Source organism: Triturus cristatus, chromosome 7, assembly GCF_964204655.1.
Source record: "Triturus cristatus chromosome 7, aTriCri1.1, whole genome shotgun sequence".
NCBI classification, from domain to species: domain Eukaryota; kingdom Metazoa; phylum Chordata; class Amphibia; order Caudata; family Salamandridae; genus Triturus; species Triturus cristatus.
Window position 1 is genome coordinate 1,683,291,670 of NC_140590.1, and position 12,374 is coordinate 1,683,304,043.

At 45.1% G+C, this 12,374-nt stretch overlaps 1 protein-coding gene across 2 annotated transcripts in view; it reads right to left on the minus strand.

Moving 5' to 3' along the window:
* Positions 1-946: 946 nt before the first annotated feature.
* ZNF384 (zinc finger protein 384) overlaps positions 947-12,374 on the minus strand; it is a 309,260-nt gene continuing 297,832 nt past the window's right edge. For both annotated transcript variants that reach the window (XM_085619828.1, XM_085619829.1), the window contains one exon: positions 947-2,749. In XM_085619828.1, the coding sequence (XP_085475954.1) occupies positions 2,504-2,749 (246 nt within the window). In that variant the 3' untranslated portion in view covers positions 947-2,503. The remainder of the gene's footprint in view (positions 2,750-12,374) is intronic.

The window sequence follows — 12,374 nt, forward strand, 5'->3', positions numbered from 1 at the left end:
ACTGAGGGCAACACCACCACAACGGATAGCATAGGATGATGGTAAGTCCTGCAGATAATCTGTTTTATGGAGACCCTGGACTTATTTTCTTAGTTTTGAATAGCAGTTGACAAGCTTTGATAGCCTTCAATAAGTGGTGAGATCATGGTCCGCAGAATGTTATCCTGCAACATCTGTACCACAGGATGTCATCAAAAGTATGTCACTATCGTCTACCCCGGTGTGAAAAAGCTTAATATAATTAATGAGAGGCCGAGAGAAAAGCAGGATGGGGCACAAAAGAGAGGCAGTCCTACATTTTGTTAGTATCACCATCCAATCTGTCTTGTTAGAAGCATTAAGAGTTGGCTGCCATAAAGGTGTAGACTGAGTTAAAGATGGCAGTGATGAGATTCTGCATGTAAGAGATATGCTCATTATAGCTCTCCACTCTAACAGGCATATGCATTATGACTAATACCCACCTCAGGAAGAACTCCTTTAACTGGTGCTAAAGCTAGGAGACCAAGATACTAGCGATGACAATGATCCGTAATCCTTCTGGTGTCCAGAGGCCTAATGGGGTAGAGAGGGAAGGGAATAGGACTACAAGGAACCAAACAGAGCAAACATTACTGCTGGGACGGGCACATTAGCCATCAGTGCATGAAGTAAACGCTTTCCAACATTGTGGCAGGCTCCTAGAAATCAAAGTTGTGCACACTACCACATTCCTGTGCAAATATCCCTCAGAGAGAGGTTATGAGAATCTGCAGGAATTCTCTCAGGTAACAACACTTCAAAGGGAGTGAGGGAATTGGATGAACCTATTCCAAGCCAATAAGACACTGTATTGGTACTTCAAAGATGGTCAAGATATGATCTTTATAGATCCTGAGTGGACCAAGAGGCAAATCCATGGATGTTCTTGCAAGCATGGTAGAACACAGAATTAATGAAACTCGTGTTTCACAGGCTCCAAAAAGCTGAGACACATGACCAGCTTTCTTTAATGTTAGCAACCTGGCAGAAGAACAGGGCCCAGGAAACAAACATGTGAATCTGATCGGCAGAATAAAGATATTCCTATAAAAAGTTACAAAAAGAAATTGAAGCAAAGCAAATACAGTGCAAAACTATTTCATCAGCAGAGACAAAAGACAAAGGAAGCTATGCAGTAATCAGGAAAGAGAACCTATTGTCTTGAGTCGCCTAAGGTTTCTTTTTATGCTGTGCCACTATCGATCTCTTACCCTCTCCAGCAAGAAGACAGTCATATCCCAGTTCTGAGGAACTCGGTTATGATGAAGGAGGATGAAACAAAGGGAGCCGACAAGTGAGCTGGCCAAGGTAATATTAAAGGAAAAACCTGAAACACAAACATGTTCTTGCAGTGAGTGCATCCCAAAATTCCCCTCGGTGTTCTACTCCAGGTTCATAGGTGTTGTCTGTCCGGAAGAATTTTGGCCACAAACCTGAAGTTTGAGTATTCCTCTGTTGGCCATGCTGTTTAAGTCTTTATTGTAAAGTGGATAATTTTCTTGTTTAACAAAAACAATATCCCCCCCCCCCCCCCCCCCCCCCCCATAGAACCCAAGTCGACCAAACTTCAATCGGTCATTCTCTGGAAGGAAACTGGACTAATGCCTGCTATTCCAAGCACCATCTTCCCAGTGTTGAGAGCAAATATACCAGTACTATTCAGCATAATCTTGAGCTGTGGCACTCATACTTGTGGTTTTGACCTCTGCCAACCTTGTGGAGTGAATTGCGGTGTGGCCGAGGAAAGTTGATGTTCTAAGATCCAGTCCGTAGCCTATGAAGTTTCTCACCTCAAAACACACTATGTTGTGCATCTTCAGGGTTAGGTGCGAGTTCACTGGCCACAAAGGTTACGACCCTAGAGTTGACCTTCAGGCTTGGCTATGACCTCAAGACAGACACACGTGCACAGACAGACACAGGCAGACAGACCCAACTGTAGACCAAGCAAAGAGGGATGAGAGCATTGCCACATCATGATACACATTGTGCTGATCCTCGGTGCCAGAAAAATGCTTCCTGGGTCTGTTGTGATGTCTTTGAAGCAGCTTGTTCTTTAAATACCATACATGCCAGCATAAGCTATTGTTTCATGTCTTCAATGTCATGAGTTTATCATTTTTCTGCACTGGAGAGATACTGAGGATGGGCTGGGGCAGTGATAGGGAGGAGAGGTGAGATTTGAGGACATTACCCTACATGCCTCCAGCTTCTTCTACACCTCTTAACCAGGGTAGCTCCTGACAGCATCATCCGTGCTAGGCCTTCACTATCACAAGACGAGGCATTTGCATTGTAGCATAAGATGGCGTACCAACACAATGAAATCTGCTCGAAATGTTTAACTTTGTGTGGACTAACTGGAAGGCAGATTTGCTGTATGTCGCCAGTGAACCAGGTTCACCACCGAGTCTTCACAGAGGACAGGAAGGTGTAAGTCTGGGGACAAGGGATGAAGCGCAGAAGGAGGAAAGCTGACAGTCTAGGAGCTCGCCAGATGTTCTACCTGGATGGTGCTGGTTGTCACAGTCAGGCAGATGTCTTTGTGCTGTTCTGATTTGTAGGGGCTGAGGTTCAGATCAAATGAGCACTGTGGGCCATCAGAGGATGACTGAGGAGCAGAAACGTAGTGCACCCCCTGGGACGTCATCACGTGCTGGACAACCTGTGATGGAGTTTGCTGCTCGGGGGCGTTATGTTTCCGCATATGTTTCATCAGGTAGGTTTCCTGTGGAGACAGAACCGGGGCAGTAATGAGACTAAAGGAAGAGAACAGCAAGATCAAAAACGAGCAGCGATTGGAGAGGTGATAAGGAGAGAAAGCAGTTTGATCAAAGGGAAAGGACGTCAGAGAAGCAGAAGGAAGCAAGACTAGGGGAAGATCACGAACAAGGTTGGCGACGATGTGTGGACCCAAAGGAGGATTTATGTAATACCATCTGCATTTTTATTATTACTAAGTGTTCTTCTCTTTCTGATCATGCAGATACGCAACCCAAATTACATTAAGGTCTTAGGCTGGTCAAGCGGCATGCGTTTGTATGAAGACCAATTTCCCAGCTTCTTTTGCAAATGTAAACATCGGAATGGCTGGAAATTCAGCATCTAGTCTGTGTCTGTTAAGTGTATCCTTGAAGCTACAATGAGTTTTGCAGTTAATTTGTTTCATCCTTCCTCTATACTTCAAAGCTGTGACATGAGAGTAAAGGTTATATTATTGAAGAGTCCTACAAGCAGTAAGAATGACTATGGTATCCAACTGGATACAGCACCCTAATATGTGGGCACTATCAACTCTAGCGACTAGAACAGTGCTGACTGAAGACAGTGTGTATAAAGCCATGTACAGGTGAACTGAGTCAGTATTTCAGCAGGACAGAAAGTATGTGGAAACCGGAGACAATTTAAGTAAGGCAAAAAAAAGAAAAAGAAAACAAATGAGGCGGCCTGATGACATTCCGGATTCACAAGTTTTCAATACATACAGCATCACTTGTTTGCTTGGAAAAATGCATAATTTTCACTAAACTTAAAAGCGGTTTCATTATGGGTATCTCTGTTGTGGGTCCGAAGGCTCTATGGTACTGATAAGTGCTCGACACTGCCCCATGCATCATCATCATCTTTAGAATGTGCAACAAACAGCTTTTCTGTTGTAAGTGGGCTTGAGGTGGAACCAGTATAAAAAGAAAAAAAGAAAATGTTACTTACACTGTACGCATCGCTTCATGCCATGCAGTGCTGTAGATCAACATGCTGTGCATACACCTGCCATCTAGTGTTGGGCCTGGATGTGTGCAAGCTGTTTTAAAAAATTAAAAAATAGGAAGTCTTCATGAGGTACGGTGACTGCTTATTGCTGGAAATGGGCATCGGCTTCATTGTTAGATTGTTTTCCACATGGCGGGTGAGAATAGAAATGGAGCTTAGCGATACAGAAAAAAGGGTGACAATGCAGAAAAAGTAAAGGAAACGTCTGCAACGTCAAAAGGCTTCCAGGGAGGAGGGTGGGCGCATGTGGATCTACAGCACTACATGCTTTGAACAGATGCTTACAGGGTAAGTAACATTTTCAGTTCGAGTCATGTATGGTTTTACATACACATGCTGTGCTTACACTATAAAGCAGTCCTCCCCTAAGCTGTGGCTAGCTTGAGGATGTTGCAAAGGATTGAAAAAGTGTACAGAGTACAGTCTGGTCAACATTAGCTTGTTGGTGTGCCAGTACATCCACACAACAGTATTTTGTGAAAGTGTGTGGTTTGAGAAGGTTTCCTAAGAAGGCCACAGATTACGTGTGGAGTGGGCTCTGAGGGGTCGACTAGGCAAAGATTTCTTGGCTTTTGCATAACATGTTTGAATAAACTTAACTATCCACCTGGCTACGCCTGATTTGGAACGAGTCTGCCCCTTTGGTAACTTTGAGACAACAACCAAGTGTTGTTGAGTCTTACAAAAGGGGATTTGTTCTATCCACAGAGTACATAAGCACTCGCTTAACATCCAGTGTAGAGGGCCGTTTCTGCAACGGAATCAGGTTGCGGAAAACGGGTAAGTCTATAGATTGTTTAAGGTGGAAGGGAGAAACCACTTTCTGAACCGGAACTTAGGGTTAGTACAGAGGAGAGTCCAGTTTCTGTGAACCTGAAAGAAATGTTCTTCACACATTTAAGCATGGAGATCACTGACCCATCTGAGGGTCATTATTGCAACAAGGAAGGCCACCTTCCAGGAGAGGAATTGAAGGGGGCTAGAATGGAGGGGCTCAAAAGGAGGACCTATGAGACTAGTAAAGACAATGTTGAAATTACATACAGGGGCTACAGGAACCCATAGAGGAGTGACCCTTTTCAGGCCTTTTAGAAAAGCTTTCATGACCGGGATCCTGAAGAGGGCTATATGCTCTTGATTCTGAAGGTAGGCAGCCATTGCCGCAAAGTGGAGGCGAATGGAGGTATAGGCTAGTCAACATCTGTAAATGTAGAAAGTAGCAGACAATGTCCAGGACAGTAGCTGCCAAAGGTACGATGTGGCATAAGAGGCAGCAGTGGATAAATAGTTTCTACTTTGCAGCTTAGCAGATCTGAGTAGTGGGATTACATGCTTCCTTTAGGATGTTCATACATTCTGAGGAAGGTTTAGACACGCAAACTCAAAGACCCCAGACACCAGATCCCAAGATTAGGTGTCCTGGGGTCAGGGTTCCGGATTTCTCTATGGTTCTGCAAGAGAAGGTCTGGCCTGTTGGTGGGACTCTCGTGCTGAATCACAGAGTTCAAGGAGTATGGGGAACAAAGGCTGACTGGCCCTGGTGGGAGCCACCAGGATGAGGGACATCTGCTGAAGCCTCAAAACCACAAAGTAGGAGCAGCGGAAAAAGCATATGTAAATATCCCTGATCAGTTCATCCATAATGTGTTGCCCATGGACTATGGGTGTGGGTACCTGGAGGTAAAAGCTTGCACATTTCGCGTTTTTTGCAGTGACAAAAACGGTTACGTGTGGAGACCCCCACTGACTGAAGTACAGGAGGAGGACGTGTAGGTGGAGTTCCCACTCGTGGACTTGTTGCAGCATCTTGCTGAGGTGGTCTGCAAGGTCGATGTCCACAACCTGAAGGTAATCAATCAGTAGATGGACTCGGTGGTGGAGTGCCCACCATCAATGGCCTGAGCTAATGCGGACAGTTGGGGAGAGTGAGTGTAGCCTTGTATATAGTAGATGGCAGTCATGTTGTCTTTCCCAATGAGGACTACCTTGCTCGCAATGTGGCACTGGAAGGCCTTCAACGCTAGTTGATTGGCCACCAGCTCTAGGTAACTGAACTAGTGAAGGAGTTCCCCCTTGGACAGTGAGGTCCTGTAAATGTGCTCCCCTAGCCTGTGAGGGCAGCATCCGTTGTAATGGTGGTCTGCAGAATAGGGTCGAGAAAGGGCTACCCCTGCAACAGGTTGTTGGTGCTCCACCACTGATAAGCGAGGCCTCCGCTTGAGATCATTGTTGTGCTGTCATTTCCGGTTGTCGAGGTGGGAGTCCGACGGTACTAAAATCAAGCAGTATGTTAAATTTCCATAGGCTATCATGGCACTAGAGCATGAATTTAATAGCCTATCTCCCTTTTTAGAAAGGGACCAAACTTTAGATATAACCAATCAGTAGCTAGCCCCCTGTAGAAACTTCCCAAGAGAGGCTGAGTTCCTCAAATTTTCACCACATGTCGTGTGTGAAGGGAGTCTCCTTGAGCTCTGCTCAGTGTTTCTTCTTGGAATCAGCTTTTTCAATTTTAAGATATGATGTCTGACAAAGGCCTGTTTCACCCCTGCAAGACCTGTGGGAAGGAATATGCTACTTACCAGTATGCATCTGTTCTTGGCATTTAGAGCTGCAGATCTACACACTATGCATAGATCGTCATCTGGTGTTGGGCCCGGATGTTTGCACTTGTTTTTGTCATGGAAAGTCTTTGGAAGTCACAAGGTAGGTGACTCCTCCTTTGGATCATAGTGCGCATGGGCATCGGCTTCATCCTCAGATTGTTTTTCGCCAGCAGGGAAATGATGGAGTTTTATAAGAAACAGGGAAGATGCCCATGTATGCTGCATCTAAATAAGATAATACTGGAACAGATAAGGGGAGGCGGGTGGGCGTGTGTAGATCTGCAGCTCTACATGCCAAGAACAGATGCATACTAGTAAGTAGCATATTCCGTTCGAGGCATATGAGCTGCAGATTACACACTATGCATAGATTGTATAGCAGTATCCCGTCCTAGCGGGTACCACCAGCATCTGTTGCAGTAGTTTGAAATAGTCTTTTGAGTACAGCTTGGCCCACACTAGCTTGTTGTTTAGTTTGCACATCTACACAATAGTGTTATGTGAATGTGTTCGGTGTAGACCATGTAGCTGTTTTGCAGATATCGTCTAAGGGAATGTTCCCTAAAAATGCCATTGAAGCCCCTATCTTTCGTGTAGAGTGGGCTTTAGGAGGAACAGATAATGTACGTTTTGCTTTGTGGTAACAAATTTGTATGCATCTGACAATCCACCTAGCTATCCTAGATTTTGATATGGGGTTGCCCTTGTGTGGTGGCGAGTGACACGAATAGTTGTTTGGTCTTACGAAAAGGTTGTGTTCTCTCTATGTAGTAGAGCAGTGCTCTTTTGACATCTGAGGTGTGAAGAGCTCTTTCTGCGACTGTTTGTGGCTGCGAGAAGAATACAGGCAGCTCCACAGGTTGGTGGAAGGGAGAAATGACTTTAGGGAGGAATTTAGGATTAGTTCAGAGAACAACCTTATTAAGATGCATCTGCAGGTCTCCTGAATGGTTAGAGCTTGTAGTTCGCTAACTCTTCGTAGAGAAGTAATGGCTACTAGGAAAGCAGTTTTCCATGTCAAGAATTGTAGCTCACATTTATGTAGAGGTTCAAATGGAGGCCCCATTGGTCTTGTGAGAACGATGTTCAAATTCCACACAGGTGAAGGTGGTACTCTGGGGGTTGGGGGGATGATTCTTTTGAGTCCCTCCATAAAGGCCTTTATGGCAGGTACTCTGAAAAGTGATAGATGCTGTCTATTTTGTAGATATGCTGCTATGGCAGCAAGATGCAGTCTGATAGACGTGTAGGCTAAGTTGCATCTTTGGAGGTGTAGTAAGTAGCCTATGATGTGTTGGATAGACACATCTAGGGAATTAGTATTGTTGTTATGACAGTATATTACGAATCGTTTCCACTTGGCTGCAAAGCATGCTCTAGTGATAGGTCGTCTAGCTTCTTTAATGACGTGCATACAGTCAGGAGAAAGGTTAAGGTAACCGAATTGTAGTACATCAGGAGCCAGATCGCTAGGTTGAGCTGAGTTGGGTCTGGGTGTTGGATTTCTCCATGGTTATGGGTTAAGAGGTGTGGAGAGAGGTGTCATTTTTGGTGCTGAACTACGGAGAGTTCCAGCAATGTGGTGTACCATGGTTGTCTGGCCCAAGTTAGAGCAACTAGGATGAGCGTTAAGTAGTGTTGCTGTAGTTTGCGCACCACTAGTGGAATGAGTGGGAGAGGCGGAAAAGCGTACGCAAATCTGCCTGACCAGTTCATCCATATCGCAGTGCCTTTGGACAATGGGTGAGGATACCTGGCGGCGTAGCTTGGGCATTTGGCGTTTTCTTGGGTGGCGAAGAGGTATATCTGTGGTTGCCCCCACATTTGAAAAAACGGTTGAAGAACTTGCAGATGAAGTTCCCACTCGTGGATTTGTTGTGTTTGACGGCTCAACAGATCGGCTATTGTGTTTTGGACTCCTGAGACATGTTGGGCTAAGAGAAAAATGTTCTGAGGTATAGCCCACCTCCATATGCTCTGTGCCAGCTGAGAGAGCCGCAGAGAGTGCGTCCCGCCTTGTTTTTGTATATAATACATGGCTGTCATGTTGTCCGTGCGAACTAAGACAGCTTTGCCTGACATGTGTTTTTGAAATGCTTTTAAGGCTAGGAATATGGCTAGTAACTCTAGGTGTTTGATGTGGAGTAACTTTTGTTGAGGTGTCCACCTGCCCTGCATGGTGTGATGTAGAAGGTGAGCTCCCCAGTCGGAGAGCGATGCGTCCGCTGTCATAACTATTTGAGGAATCGGCTCTAGGAACGGTCACCCTTTGGAATGGTTCTTGGTGTTCCACCACTGCAGAGAGCGATGGGTACAACCGTCTACCAACACCAGATCTGTTAGCTGACCCGGAGCCTGGTTCCATTAGCGTGCTAAGTACTCTTGGAGAGGACGCATCTGGAGTCTTGCATGAGGCACTATGAATATGCAAGAGGCCATCATCCCTATGAGTTGCATGAACACTGGAGCTGGAAGAGTGTTGCGGTTGGAATTTGGTGAGAAGAGCTTGTATGCTTGCTATCCTGGCGGGACTGGGATAGGCTGGCACCCTTGAGGCTATTGTGGCACCGAGGTATTGTTGCGTGTGGGACGGTTGCAGCTGGGACTTTCGTGAAGTTGTTGAATAGTGATGCGAGTGTGTTGTACACACTGATTGTATGAGGTGGCTTTTATGAGCCAGTCGTCTAGAAATGGGAAGACGTGTATGTGCTGTCTTCTTACGTGTGCTGCCACCACCGCTAGGCACTTGGTAAACACTCTTGGTGCTGTGGTGACTCCGAATGGGAGTACTTTGAATTGATGGTGCTGACTGTCCACTACGAATCTGAGATATTTTCTGTGAGCGTTGTGAATGGGAATGTGGAAATAGGCATCCTTGAGGTCTAGGGTAGCAAGGACGTCGCCCTGTGAAAGCAGAGGAAGGACCTGCTGAAGTGTGAGCATGTGGAAATGGTACGAGTGTATGTATAGGTTCAGGGGTCTGAGGTCTAGAATAGGCCTTAGAGAGCCGTCCTTTTTTGGAATGAGAAAATAGAGGGAGTACACTCCCTTGTTTTGTTGGTGCAGGGGAACTGGTTTTATTGCACTTTTTTGTAGGAAGGAGATTACCTCCTGCTTTAGCAGTAACAGTTGTTCTTGTGACATTGGATGCTGTTTGGGTGGTATTTTTTTGGGGGGGGTCAGTTCGAGACAGTAGCCTGATTGAATTATCTGTTGCACCCACCTGCCTGAAGTGATGTTTGCCTAGGTAGGGAGGAATTGGTGGAGTCTTCCCCCGACTGGAGTGGAATGGTCTGGGGGAAGTGGAGGGAAGTCATGGGGTGGAGGTAGAGGCAGAGCGGGAGTTGTTTTTGCCTCTGCCTTTGTTGTTGTTCCCCCTGTAACCACCTCTTTGGTAACCTCTAGTAAAGGTGGATTGGGTGGGAGCTTTGTAAGAAGTGGAGGGGCTATCAGAGGAGTAGCCTCTGTGGGTGCTTCTGAAGGAGGAGCGACAAAAGGACCGTCTGGGAGCTTGAGACTGCAAGGCTCCAATAGATTTGGCTGTGTCTGTATCCTTTTTAGGGCTCGCGCCTGCTTTGCAGTACGCAGCGAGAGCCCTTTTGTATGGGGTTTTGAAAGCTGACCACACGCTCGTGCGTGTGATCAGCTTTCGCCGTCAAGCATTGGCTTTCCTGTGTTTTTTTTTTTTTTTTACAAAAAAAGGCATGCGATTGGGCAAAGGCGGGCGCATGTCCCGCCTTTGATACGCCCATTCCCGACAGTGGCTAGCACGCGCAGCAGCGCGCGTTTGCCTTGCTGTCGCTGCCGCGCTCCCTCCCCCCGCTCCTCTGCATCACTAGTTGTTGACAATAGCGATCGTGACGAGATCGCTTTCAGTGCCGCCTGTTTTCTTTACTTTTGGTATAATCGCGTCACCCGCGCTTTACTTTTAACATTAAAAGTAAAGCATCGGTGCCGCGATGCTTGTTGTGTTTGTTTTGTAGTTTCAATATACCGCGAACGTAGCACAAGGGCATGCCTTCCAATAAACAAGTGTGGTTATTGTTTTACCTGTTTTCTTGGAAAGCATGTGAGTGCATTCTTTCGACTACTGCTGCGTTACTTTTTTTTTGCTTTTAGTCTTATACTTTTATTGAACGTGCTTTCAACCGTTCCATTCTTGCCAAGGTCGGGCCTGTTGGCATTTCCTGTACTCGTTACGGGTGTGTTTGCCTGTCCTAGGTCAGGAGGAAAACACACAAGACCTTTTACATAGAGCCCTCAACTTAGCGCAGCGAGATCCTGCTATAGAGAATTGGGCACATCCTGCATATAATGACACTTAACATTACAATATTATAGGAAACCTGAAAACGAATACCGTCTCAACATTAGTTTTGCTTTTCATACATTGCAGCGGATTAACGAAAAGTGGAAAAACATCGCCACCTCATGGCTTGGTTATGTACGACTTTCACAGCTCTCATCTCGCCTTGGCTAATTGCTACTGGGATGGCGAATGAGTGAATGGTTGATTATGATAGTTGAAAGGATTGGTTGTGCATAAGTGATCTGTGTTGATAGTCGACGCGTGATTAGTTGTACAGATGAGTAAATGGGTGGATGAGCTTTCATCAGGAAAGATTTTGCTAAACAGGGCCAAATTGCAAAGTGGATAGATAGTCCGCGGGTACCTCTTCCAACCTACACCATTGTTTCCGAAACTGTGGGATGGGTCACAAGTCGATTTTTGGTGAGTCAAGAAAGTCCAAGCAATAAATAGAGTTTCCTTTATTATCCGAATTTCTCTCATCACATTTTCTGCACTTCAAAGACCAAGGTCAAATGTCAGGTTATGTCTTCTGACAAATTCGTGCTTATTTTTGTAACATGGGGATTGGTGCTTACAAACTCCTCTCACTTTGCGGTTAGAGAAAGAAAAGTAAAGTGAATTAGAGGACAATTTTGCTGGGATACAATAAGTGTGAAAGGAAAGGCTGCAGGATGTTATTTTTTGCAACGCACAACAAAATGTAAATAACTAAATTAACTGTAGACATTCAGTAGTTAGGAAAGCAAAAATGAAGCACATTTTTTAGAATTCTAAAGTGTGATGGAAAGAAAAATTGTAGGGTCAAAACAAATCAAGGCACTGTACTTGGTTGTGTGCATATAAGATAAATATTTACTGAAACCCAATTTCCACGCATTATCCCTTGTGTGCAATATAGTTTTGTCAGTAAATTATATGTCTGATGAACTTTAGTGGCCATTTCAAATGAAACAAGCATTTGCAATGCAATAGGCCTCGCATTGCCGAGAGGTTGAGGTATTGGCATTGTAAATGACTTTTGGGAAGAGAAGACTCCATTCAAAGAGATTGTAAGTTGGTTTATTGAGTAACATCAACAACCCCTGGAAGACACCGGTCCCCACTCTCATCAGCAACTGCTCGTCTCTGGTCAGTAAACATTCCAGAACTATGACCAGAGAGAAACCGGTTGCCAAGGAACCAAGATATTCCACGGGAATACACACTAAGAAATAATAACAAATAGAGGATACAACAATGACAATGCCTTTTATTAATGTGTTTTGAAAACTTGCAAGCGGTGCTTAAACACGCACTTTGTACTTACTTACGAGAAGCAAGGTCGGCAGTAAAAGAGGCGCAGTTACTGCCAGCTTTGCTAGTCATAACTATAAGTACAAAGTGCATGTTTACGCACTGCTTGCAGGTTTTCAAAACACATAAATAAAAGGCATGGTCATTTACAATGCCGATAGCTCAAACGTTTTCAAATCCAAGACCTTTTGCATTGAAATGCTTGTTGAGCTAGGAGACAGAGGGCGGCAGCAGCTATAGGAAGGCCGGGACCATGATGCCAGGCCATGCGTTTTAAAAGTAGGAGGGCGAGATAAACAACGCTAAAGCTGGGGAGTCTAATGTAGGTCCAGTAAGATCTATGACAAATTATCAGACTATCCTGATAAAAT